The sequence below is a fragment of the Mastomys coucha genome, unplaced genomic scaffold (genome assembly GCF_008632895.1).
Source record: "Mastomys coucha isolate ucsf_1 unplaced genomic scaffold, UCSF_Mcou_1 pScaffold9, whole genome shotgun sequence".
Lineage (NCBI taxonomy): Eukaryota > Metazoa > Chordata > Mammalia > Rodentia > Muridae > Mastomys > Mastomys coucha.
The window spans coordinates 88,512,774-88,525,924 of NW_022196915.1; the positions used below are offsets into that span (position 1 = coordinate 88,512,774).

Here is a 13,151-nt window from a genome sequence, read left to right on the forward strand (position 1 = left end):
CATTTGGAAAGACTTCATTTATTTCTAGAGAGTTATAGCAGGTAAATGGCAACAACAGCAGATAAGACATTAAAATACATTTACAATTACTGAACATTACTATCTAAACCTAGAGTTTAGAATAGAAACCTGTTTCTATCATCAGACTTTACAGAATCTCTCTCCCAGGGACCCGAGTATTCTTTGTTCTGGCATACAGTGATCATCAGCCCCTTCTTGCTGGACAACAGCATGTGCTTCCATTTCTTTGACATCACTGTGACTATTCTTCAACAGTACAAAAAGACGGTCAGTTCAAGCACACTCTATTTCTGGCTGGGAATCGTAATAGTCCCGAACTGATCCAACTTCCATCTAATAGCTTGCCCTTTGTCTTTTGTAGTGGTAGAGATTGAACTCAGGTGCTCATATACTACACAAGTGACTGCCACTTAGTAATGCCTTCAAAAGTGTATCTGATAAGAATACCCCAGAGTAAAATTGGTCAGTGGTTTTTCAAATTCTTTTCTGAGATGTCACAACAATTTGTCTCTTCCACTGATACTCAACAAATACTTTTAAACTCATACAACATGCCAGTCATGGTTCTAGGAACTAAACACACAAGGTAAAAAAATACAGATCATAAAAAACAAAAGAAAAACATCAGAGTCAAGGTCAAAGGTGCTGAGGAGGGAGATATGCAGGTCAGAAGTGTAGCTAGAAAGAACAAGTACCCAGGTCCTGAGGCTGCATGGCGTGACATATCTGAGGGATAAGCAAGCACTAGAGCACAGAGGACCGTGACACAGGAAGCATACATAAAATCAGAGGTGCTCCAGTGAGTTCTCATAGACTCTGGTCCCATTAAGGCATTGGTTCTCAACCTATGGGTCACAAGCCATTTGTGGGTTGCATATCAGATATCCTGAATATCAGAGATTTACATTACGATTCATAACTAACAAATTAGTTATGAAGGAGCAATAAAATAATTTTATTATTTTATTGCTGTCAGTCACCACAGTTGAGGCACTGGATGAAGGGGTGGTATCATCGGGAGCTGAGAAGCACTGCTTTAATGCCTTCCTCAGTCATGGGGAAGAAACTCACTGCGACTCAAAAAGCTCTAGAGGCACTAGGGAGAAACACACATCATCCTGAAGAGCTTGGTGGATATTAGTCAAATGTACTAATGAATATAAATCATCAGTTACATAGAAATCATCCTGATGAGTTGGCCGGGTATTATCTACTAAACTGCACACCTCACTGAGTTCACTGAGTCAAGGCATTCTGAACCCTTTTGACGATGGTGCACTAAAACACACCCAGACTGAAACTACTGTATTGTTAGTATGAGCAGATGTGCTAGAGGTATTCTTAATTTTTAGTCTATTCAGATGATTTCCATAACTATAAGAACTTTAACTTTTACCAAATTCATTCCTATAGTGTCTGAAAAATTTAAAGTATACATACTAACATTAACATCATAAGTAAACATTTTTAAGTTTTCAATTTTGGTTGAGATTTATGTACAATTATCCTCAAAAATAATAAAGAGCTTTAGTATATTATATTTGGGGTATTACAGAGTGTTCTAAAAAACAATACCTCTCACAAAAGAGACCGAACTAAACTTTCTTGCAAACCATGATATTGGAATTAGGGCAGAACTTGCAGTGTGAGCTTCTTAGTAAAGAAGCAGATGCCTGCAGACAGTGTCCACACCAGTAAGGAGAAATAAAAAACAGACAGGTATTCTACACTCGATGAGTGCTAGTTCTTCAGGAGTTAGACAAGTGTGGGAAACCCAGTGCACAGGTCCTGAGCTCACCACAAGTGCCATGCAGCCTCAGCCTCCCACTTCTCTAGGCTTGCAAGCCTGTGCCAGCACACCCGGAAGACTAAAGTTTTTATACACGACAAATCCCTCCGTCTTCTCACTTCATCCCTAGTTTCCACCTGGGTGAGTGTGGAAGGTGCCTGTTTACATAGTAATTGACAATAAAAATGAACAGGTTTGTATCCTGTTACTAAAATGGCTCTGGGAAGGCAACCACATAAAACACTGCAGCCAACTAACCACTTGGAAGTTCAGCACAAAGCCATGAGACTGGCTAGGAATCCTTTTTCAATTTTAAATTCTGAAAACTCATTTTCTCCTTTTGTACAGATTTTTTTTTTGAGTAAGAGTTTAACAGTGTTTCCTTTCTCTAAAGGATCCATTAATAACAAACCAAGGGAAAAGGGGAAAAGAAAATACGCAATAAGACAACTAAGCCAAACAAATGTCTTCTGATGAAACAGTTACAGAATCATGAAACTTACCTTAATTTTAGCAGTATATTCTCCTCTTCCTCCAAACAGGCCAAGGCCACCAAGTAAAATGTCAGTGTCAGCACTAAAACGTATGGCTTCTACTGAATGAGCCGAGTAACCCCAGCCACCTCCATGACCTGAAAGAAGCAAGTCAAGAGGTTTAAAATATGCATGTATTTCTAGTTTTAGAGAGCACGCGCCAAGCCTCAGCATACTTACTTTCAAACCTGTTGACTACACTGTAGTCTTCCTTGGAGTACACTCTCAGCACTGCTTGGGTCTCCTCCTCTGTACTTGCAATGCCCATCTTTAAATCCTGCATAGCGGCCAAAGTGTCAAGACAACCTAAAGCAAGGAACCAGCCAAGTTCAAACCATGAAGTGGAAATGTCCTATCGTACTGATGTTATCAATAAATGCAATATTAATATTCATCTCAACTCTGCTCATGACATTTGGAAGGCAAACTTTATCCACAGACTCATCTCTCCAGCTCTTAAATGAATTTTTCTAAAAAACCATTTTCTAAAAGCAACACTAGACATAGGTATGTGGACTGACTTAAAAAGAAGAAAAAAAAAACCCTAGCAACTAATTACTTCAAAAGTTCTGTATCTCTAATTAAATAAAGATATACCTAAATTAAATACTATCAAAAAATTATGTATTCAAGTTTCTTTATCTCTCTATTAAGAAAATTATATTTTCAGGGATGCTTTATAGTTAGGCATCCATTAATCTTTCATGATATTGGTTAGAAACTTCTGAATCATTTCATGGAAAACAAACTTCTTAGGTAATTAAATTTATTTTGTAATGGGAATGACAGAAGAACATACAAATTTAACTATTAAAAAATCCTGACCATTAGCACAGCATACATGAATGCCATTCAGCTGGCGTCAAAGGGCAGCCCTACCCAGGATATGCAAGGCTGCATGAGATCGGGTGGTCAGAGCCCTCGATCCTGTCGGCAGAGCAAGTTCAGGACTTAGAATACTACAACTGGACTGCATGTCTGGTGCAGGGGGAAGTCTGGCATCAGCAACCACTGCATTGTAGCACCAGAGCTCTCTGGTGCTTGGTCGAAACCTATGGAGAAAGATCATTACAGCACTTTAACACTTTGAATTACTTTGAAAATTTCTAAGTTGTAATTGTCTATAAAATAAATAATATAGTTAGTGTGCATAGGAAAATACATAACTAAAGTAATTTACAAAAACTATAACATCTGAAAATAGTAATACAATTATAAACTTTATAATATAGCAATTATATACTTAAATTTGATGCATACATAGAAGATTTCTTATACCAAAATCATTTGATAAGAAATGTAAAAAATACATATACAACAAAACTATAATACTTATAATGTATATGAACAACTGTAAAACAGTAAGAGAAAATCAATACAGTAGCGAAAAAAAGACCAAATGATATGAGTTGCTACCCTAGGACACAAATAAATAAACAGCAGTGCATCATGGATAAAAACTGTACGGAAATCAAATCACAATGTCCTCCTGTATTAACCTCTAATTATCCGACTCACAGTAAATCCTCGAAAGGTTAGGAAAAGACTAAATGAGGAGTTACTATCTAATGAATACAGACTTTCAGTTTAGCAAGATGAAAAGCTCAAGAACTCTATAGCCTAACAACTTGAATATTTTTAATTTCACTGTATCTATACATTTAAAAAAGGACAATAAGGCTTATGTTCCATTTTTATCAAAATGTACTATCTTTAAATTTTTTTATTTTTAAGTTGAATAAATTAATGAATGTTTAAAAAATAAATAATTCATTAACATAGAATTACCTCACTTTTCTCCTTCCTTTTCCTCCTTTAGCCCCTCCCTGCAACTGTCCCACAGATTAAAAAAAAAAATTTAAAATAATACTTTAAACAAAATAAATATATTTAAAAGCTTCTATAATAGAAGTGTGTATGATTAGCAGGAGTGCCATTGTGTCACTCCTTTTGAAACCTGCTATTATTATGCCTTCCTTCTTTTTCCCTCTGGCTGGCTTACTAATTACCTTTTGATCTTTCGTGTCCTAGTGTAGCAATACACTCTTCTGACTGCAGAGAGTGAGAAGGCAGAGTTTTCAGTATGTGCGGATCTCCGTCTCCTTGTTCCTATGGTCTTAGGCATTGCTCCTGCACTGCTGGCTCCCTGTGCAGCTCTAGTGCCTGCACTGAGGTGCTAGCATCCCCATAGGACTCTGTTAGACTTCGCATTAAATCCTTTACGTATCTAAACATTAATATTTACCTATTTTTGCCCTGCTGTACTATTTTCCAACCTTTAAAATAAATTTTTAAATGTATATGCATGTGCTGCCTGCATATGTGTGTGTGTGTGTGTCTATGTCTGTATATGTGTGCATTCTATGTGAGTACATGGTTCCTGTAGAAGCCAAAAGAGGGTCAAATCAATAATTTATTGATGCACTTTAAGGCCTTGCAACAAATCAAACCCAAAAGAAGTAGACATAAATAAATAAATAAGTCATGGTACAAATTAATGCAATAGAAATGAAAAAATTACTAAAAGAAAATGAAATAAAAAGCTGATTCTTTGAAAAGATAAATAATGTTAACAAATCCATAGCCAAACTAACCACAAGAGAAAGAACATCCAAATTAACAAAAATAGAGATGAAATGGGATATGTGACAATATATAGAAATGAAATATAAAACCATAAGACCGTATCTTAAAACAAACCTATATTCTACAAACTGACAAATATGAAAGAAATTGATGAATTTCTAGATACATGTGATCTACCAAAGGAAGCAGCAATTTAAATAAATAATTGAAAATAAACATGGAATTTATATAGATATAGATCTAACAATATTGAAGCAGTAATAAAATATTACCTAATAATCAATCCATCAATAAACAAACAAATAAAAGCAAAGGCCAGAACCAAATAGATTCATAGCAGAATTCAACAAGACTTTCAGAGAAAATCTAACATAATACTAGTTATATTCAAATCATTCCAAAAGATGGCAGAAGATGGAATTCTTCTAGACTCTTTATAAAGCCAGAACTAACTGCTCTCATACCAAAAGCATAGCAACAACAACAAAAATTACCAACTGCTTTTCCTCATAAACATAGATGCTAAAAATATCAATAGAATACTTAGATGTGAGTATTAAGAGGAAATTTTGCAGTCTATGACTATTGTTGACTCAGTAATCTTATTTCTTTAAAAAAATTCTAATTTGTTTGTTGTGTGTTTGTATGTATCTATGGACATAGTGAAATGTGGATGTCAGAAGACAACTGTAAGATTCAGTCAGCTGCTTCTCCTACCATGTGTGACCCTTGGGATAAACTTAGAATAGAACTTGTAAGGTATAACAGTGAGTGTTATAACCCACTTTGATATCTCCAGCAAATGTCATAACCTACTCAGCTATCTCACCAGCCCAGCAATCTCACTTGTTCTTTTATCTAAAAAGTATTTTTTTAAAGAATAATGCATGTGTGTGTGTGCTGGGGTGTAGATATGTATACATGAATGCAGGTACCTACAGAGATCAGAAGAGGGGGTTGAATCCCTGGAGCTCAGGTTATACATTGTTATATACTAAGTCCTATGAGAATGTTGGAAACTAGATTCAGATCATCTGAAAAAGGAAGAGGAACTCTGAGCCACTCCTCCAGCTCTGCAATCTGTTTTCTTAAAGGTCACACTACAAGGATTTGTTTACTTTATGTGATCTAACTCTAAGGTGTGTCTCAATGTTCTGTGAAGCATTTTAGGTAAGCATACTTCAAAAATAATCTAGAATGCTTGCTAATAGATAAGTAGTGTCCTAGTTAGGGTTTTACTGCTGTGGACATACACCGTGACCAAGGCAAATCTTATTAGGACAGCATTTAATTGGGGCTGGCTTACAGGTTCAGATGTTTAATCCACCATAATCAAGTCAGAAGCATGGCAGAGTCCAGGCAGACATAGTGCAAGAACAGCTGAGAGTTCTACATATTCATTTAAAAGCTGCCAGAAAAATACTGGCTTCCAGGCAGCCAGAATGAGGGTCTTAAAGCCCACACCCACAGTGCCATGCCTACTCCAAAAAGGCTACAACTACTCGAATAGGGCCACACCTTCTAATAGTGCCACTCCCTGGGCTGAGCACATACAAACCATCTCAAGTAGCTAGCATATCTAATGAATTTTTACTCTCTGCTAAACGTTTATTTCTAACTTCCAGAAGAAACCCAAAGACAAATTCTGTAGCATCCATTTTTTGTTTGTTTTATTGATACTGTATTTTATATAAGGACATATGCTTACCTCCAAAGCACATCATACACAGGATCAAGACACACACCAAATCCTTGCAGATCTTCTTGTTCAGAGTCATTGAAAGTTTTACAACTTCCATCTACTTTATTTATCAGAAGACATTTAAATGGCGGAGGTTCTGATATAGAAGCAGGAACCAAGCCTTACAAAGATATAATTAATACACTTTTACTCTGCATTGCCTTTACACACGCCTCAGAGCCCACAGAGAATGGAGCATTATTACAATGTCATACACACACAAGCTGACATATGGCTAGTAAGTTTAAATGGAGTCTTTCAAATGTCAGAATGAATACATCTCTGACTATGTCTATAATGAATGCTCTTCTTGTGCTCTAAACCTGTACTGTGTAATTTATTGGGTCATGGACATAGGTGCTATCATCATAATCTCTCACAAAATTAATTTTAATTATTTACTTAAAGATTCAATATAAAAAGTCACTCATGACAATATAAGTCTGATCCATTTACAGCATAGCTCCTGCTTCTGCCATTGCCTAGATTATGAATACCCTTGTTCTTAAGTGTCCCTATTATTTTTCTATCACACATGCACATAAAAAGAAAAACTGTATCTCATTATAAAGGCAAGCTATTTACCTATTATGTGTTTGCTAGCAAAAATTTCTGATGTTGCAAGTACATGAGAATTTATAAGTGCTTCATCAATTCGTAAGAAAGTCTGGTCCCCACTTGCACCAATCCAAGTGGCCTTCCGCCCATATTTTGATCCAATGTTAGGCATGGGAGCTGGCTTTGCATTCCAATATGGTATATCCAAAATGGGTCGTCCCAGTTGTCCTTTCTAAGAATTAAATAAATCATATTAGTATTTTTGTCAGATAATATACAGGTTCTTTAAGGTTATAACTATCTATAAAATAACTACGTGAGATCATATTTTTATGTACTTGTAGTGTTTCTTAATACATAAATATAGAATTTGGACCTACCACTTTACAAGTAATAGAGTAATTTCTATTATTACTGATAATCTCCTTTTACTAATATATAAAGTATAGGTTTGTATTAGTTGAAATATTTTCCATATAAGGAATGTTCCCAAAATACTCTGTAGTCATCTATTTTTAAATTTAAAGTATCTTACACATACAATGCCTGAAACATACTGCTACAGAGGATTCCTCCAAAACAACCACTTTGTCATTTTAAGTTAACAGTATAAAAGAAAGTCATTCTTAATCTCAGACAGTGTGAGGACATTTTGTGATAAGACTAAAGTTTGGGACTGAGAATAAACTTAGAAAAATGTTCAATGCAGTTTTTATATAATGTTTTAGTAAGTCATTTCATTTGTTTTAAGATAAACAGTAGGAATAAGGTGTATGTTTAAAATGAGTTAACTCACTTAAAAAGTATAGCTGCCTAAAAGTAGTTGGTTAGCTAAAAAATGTATTTCAAAAGAAGTAGGGGGGTTCTCGCTATCAAGCCGACAGGTGGCAAATAAAAGAACAGTGGACTAGGTGACACGGATCCACATGGTTCAGGAGCCTTCTCTTTCACACTGTTCTCCTTTCAGAGTCCTCTGAAGAGAGAAGGTGCTACCTGGTGGTCCCAGAACCGCTGAAGTCAGCCTTACCAAAGGGAATAACCAACCATGAAAAGCAAAGCAACACCTTAGGAATGAGAGAACACAGGCTACTGCAAACAGTCAAGCCCCCACACAATTGCCAGGTTCCTAAGAGAATATATACTCCTTCAACATCACGGCCAGAAAACAAAACTCAGGCCAAGTATAGATGCAGCTAAGCCGCAAGCCCTAGGAAGAGAACCTAGTGAAGGAAAAGAAATGATACAACGAGAAGTAGCTCATTAGCCTTTTCCAATGGCCATTTTTTTGACAAAGGAAAAAAGCATAAGAAGGTGAACAATGAAAGAAGCACACAATATTCATATATGTTCTGTTCTGAGAGGAAAAGGAAGTCATACTGACAATTAAAATAAGCATGTATTCCCTTACCACAACCCAACAAATATGAAGAAAAACAGTGAGATATATAGATGCCTAGACTCAAGAGTATAGTGAAAAGTCAGACATACATAAAACCATAGAAATCTGCAACTAGAATGTTATTCTAGAAAACCCTAATGATTGACTCACACATCCCACCTGAAGACATAGAACCAACAGAGAGCAGATAAATAAGCACATGACCTAAACTTTTAACTGTATTGGGATTCTGCAGAAATTTTGGCTTATAACCAGAGGAAAACAATACCCCGAGTTCTCTCCAATCTTTCCATCAAGCCTAAGGGTACCAGAGGCACAACACAGGAGGCTAAAGAGAAGAACTGAATAGAGAGGACATGGAAAAGGGATAGTTGTCCTTCAAGAGATAAAAGCAGACCCTTAGTAGGAATGTGGTAAGTGGCTTAAGACACTTAGTTCATAGCACCAACTTGAAAGCGAGCAGATCCTTGGTCAGTTATCAGATCAGTGCCAATTAAAAGGCACGACAGCACATTCTGTTGTCAAAGATCTGAAGAAAGCCACTCTCATTTGCAGCTTAAAAATAATAGACTGTTAGCACTCAGAAACCTACCAAGGCTTTTTTTGACCCAACTTTTGGCCCAAAATTCTCACTTCTTAGAATTAAACTAAAAGATATGCTTCTAATTATAATTAAAATGTATAATTAAAATAAAAAAGTATAATTAAAATGTAAAGTACATAAATATCTAACCATAAGAAACTGACAAATTATAGTATAGACACATAGTGGAGTACGAATACGCTAAATGTCAGGTATCTTTGAGGAACTCTAGTAGACCGGTCAGCAGGCATGGCACAGTGATATGCAAACTCCTAGACACAAGCAGTTCCGAATCCTTAGAGGTCAGACAAACAAAATAAAATCTAGCTTTATTAAATACTTGCTTGTCTCATGCATATTCATGCACTTACTCTCAGGACCTTTCCCCTTCATTCCCCATTTAAAAATTTAGAGGGAAAAAGGGTTGGGGATATGGTATGATTATAATCTCAAAAAATAAATTAATTAAACATTTTCATTAAATAAATGAAGATGGGGCAGATGTTAAGGTTTTTAAAAGGTTAATATTTGGTTATCAAACATGATTAGATAGTGACATAGATGAGGAAGAAGAACATCGGCCTCTTCCTTTTGGATTTGGTATGAAAATAATACCAAGCCAAAGCATGGCCAGGTAAGGTAGAGAAGGCCGCTTAACCCTAGCATTCAGGAGTCTAAGGCAGAAGGATTATGAATCCAAGGCCTTATCTTACTAACACCAAAAGGATATGTACGAAAATATAACTATATAAGCATTATGTGCCAACATATATCCAGAATATTAGAAAGTAAAGAAAGTTACATTTTTTTTTAATGTCTTATTCTCTACAAGTATCAGTAAAACATCAGGTAACCGTGACCAGAATACATAATGAATGTCTGGAAAAAAATTAAAATACCTGCCAAAGATTTTTTTTTTTTAATCCCTCTAAAGGCTATAACAAAGGACAGGTAAGGTCTTCTGTGAACTGATAGAGTGAGACAGTTATTATTGTCAACTTGACAGGATTTACAATCAATTTGCCTACAATATGTAGACAAACCTCTGGGCACATCTGTGAACCAAGTTTCTACACTGGGTCAAGTGGGATGAGAAACCCTGTCTTCTTAGGAGGCAGCAGCACTCTAGGGGCTGAGGCTATCCACTGAGGGAAAGCAAACAGCAAAGCTGGGGGCATGGCGCCACAAGGCTTTAATCTCAGGAGGTGAGCCAACACAGCTGCATTGCTGTGACTTGGTGCCAGACTGTTCTGTAAAGAAAGTTCTAGGCTAGTAAGGGCTTTTTCTGTAACAGCTCATCTCAAAAACAGAAGAAAAAGAGGAGGCGGGGATGAGGAAGAGAAAAGAGATGGAGGAAAGAAAGCAAAAAAGCAAACTGAAGGCAAACACTCTATGATCCTCATGACCCTGTTGCCAAGCCTTCCCTTTTGCAATAGACAATATCCATTTTATATTTTAATTATTTCTCAAAAAACAGGGTGCACAGGTCCTGAAGAATAACATTCAAGGTGGTCCTGTAGCCTTCCCCTCTGTGCTAGCATGCACACTTCACACATACATGCAAACAAACTTACTTACACACATAGAAAGACAAACATTGTTGCGTTCGGTGTCAACAGTCCCCACCTCATACAGTGCAAGCTTACTAACAGAGCCTTAGGGAGGTTCCCCTTCATAGTCACTACATCAAACTACAGAAGACATTGGGAGAGGCAATGAGAGAGATGAACAAACACACAGAATGGAAGAGGACAAAGAAAAGTAATTTTGCACTTGATGTTAGGCAAAAAGACAAGAGCCATAAATTAGATTAAACTCTAAACTTTCCAAAATTATAAATAGAAATAGTTCTCCATGTTAAGAAAATGTATTTCTTTATAAATTAGTTGAGAAATACCTTTTAAGTGGTAGATTCAGCTCTACTGATTGTTTAGAATCTTTTGATTTGCAATAAACATGTCCAATTATAACACAATCGCTAAATTCAATAAATTCTAATGCTGAACTAGAAATGAAAATTATTTGAAAATCTGTCACTCAGGAGCTGTGTGTGTTGGGATAGGCAGGACATATGCATATATAATTATCTTAATACGAGAATTTTACTGGAACCAGAGAAAAAAAAGCCAAGGTAGCAAATTATAAGGCAACTGTATAATACAATATTATTAATGTTTTAAAAATTCCTTACAGAAAAACTTCCAAATGTGAAGACCTGTCCATCCATTAAAAGGACTGCCGTGTGGTTGCTGCCGGCAGTGACTTGTGTGCTAGGGCCTGGTAAGGCTTGAACAAGAGTGGGGCATCCCCTAGGTTTAAGAAAAAAATAAGTCAATTTCTTACAAGAGTCAACTGAAATATAAAACAATGTATAACAGTAAATTAAGGAGTTGAAAGGTCAAGGCACTACAGGTACACTCAGCCATCACTTGTTTGGGTGACAGACACTGCCTCCATGCTAGGCACCAGGGAAGAGGACCATGGCTTTAGGATCAACAAAGATTCCTGAAATTTACTACCCTATCCATAAACACATGATGTTAACTTTTCAGAAATATGGGTGCTAATTTTAACAGGAGAAACCTGTTTAGCCTGTACAATAAGTGGTATTGGTTCCTCAACAGGTACTCAATTCAGGAACTAGATGAAATAATTTTACAATCTTTCTGTTCTAATTTACTGCACAGAGATGTTAAAGGAAGAGTTAGAACTCGGAGCATGCACAATGAGAAGCCTTGCAGCAGCAGCTGTGCACTCGCTCGGGATCTAGAGTTAGACACTAGGATTGAGTCCTAGTCCTTCATGGCAAGAGACTAGCATATTGACCGAGTCATTCACTGTGTTTCAGCTTTTCTTCTCTAATACAGAAAATAATAAGAAACTGTGTTTATCCTATGTGGTTTCTGGAAACAATCATGAAGTGTTTGGACCAATGTCTGACACATAGTAAACACATAATTAATGTTAAGTGTTAGGATCATGATGTCCTAGTATCCTTATCTAGTTTTATAAACTATGTTATTAACCATTTTTAGTAACAGAGAATAATAAGAAACTGTGTTTATCCTATGTGGTTTCTGGAAACAATCATGAAGTGTTTGGACCAATGCCTGACACATAGTAAACACATAATTAATGTTAAGTGTTAGGATCATGATGTCCTAGTATCCTTATCTAGTTTTATAAACTATGTTATTAACCATTTTTAGTAACTATTATATGCAATTGGAAAAATATCCACTAGAAAGTAAAACACACACAGTAGGAAAGTTTTGTGTTTGAGATCAAATTATACTTTGTATTTTCTTTAACTGTGTACAATTTATCCACTAAAATTAGAATACAACTAAAAATGACTCAGAAAGGAGCAAGGTTCCCAACCAGAAACAGAAGTTATAGTAGTATGTTCTCATAAAAAATATGAATAGGAATACTGATCTGAAAAGATGGATATATTTGACAGCTAGACAAGGAATAGAACAGACACATACTTATAATTTTTCAAATATATAAGTGTTACCTTTATTTAATAGGAGAAATCTATGAATTGTAAACTGAATGGCATTTGATATCTTAACAGAAATTTAATCCAGGAACTAGATGTAATAATTGATTTTATAATCTTCAGCCTTAGAAAATTGTCAGATATGGGGAAAGTAAATAAAAAGTAGATGGTACAAACAATTGTTTATTCTAAGAAAAAGAATGGATCTGTGCAGCTAAAGTCAAAGGAAATGACATGGGGCAGAAGAAAAAAGTCTTAGGAATGAGAGTGAAAAAAATTACTGAAAGAATTTCCAGAGGGACAAATAAGATGCATGCCAAGGGCCTAGGCAGGCAGGCAGGCAGGAAAGTCACTGGGAGCAAGCAGAGCACTGAAGTGCTCAGAGCGGCGGGAGAAGAGAAGTTCCTTCCCACATACCAGTAATGAAAGAACAAAC

At 36.0% G+C, this 13,151-nt stretch overlaps 1 protein-coding gene across 16 annotated transcripts in view; it reads right to left on the reverse strand.

Moving 5' to 3' along the window:
* Window positions 1-13,151, reverse strand: part of Mycbp2 (MYC binding protein 2) — a 234,193-nt gene that overhangs the window by 131,460 nt on the left and 89,582 nt on the right. For all 16 annotated transcript variants that reach the window (XM_031362810.1, XM_031362803.1, XM_031362817.1 and 13 more), the window contains 6 exons: window positions 11,402-11,519; window positions 7,256-7,460; window positions 6,638-6,791; window positions 3,223-3,395; window positions 2,524-2,649; window positions 2,314-2,441 (listed from right to left, as the gene is read on the reverse strand). In XM_031362810.1, coding sequence (XP_031218670.1) covers window positions 2,314-2,441; window positions 2,524-2,649; window positions 3,223-3,395; window positions 6,638-6,791; window positions 7,256-7,460; window positions 11,402-11,519 — 904 coding nt within the window. The remainder of the gene's footprint in view (window positions 1-2,313; window positions 2,442-2,523; window positions 2,650-3,222; window positions 3,396-6,637; window positions 6,792-7,255; window positions 7,461-11,401; window positions 11,520-13,151) is intronic.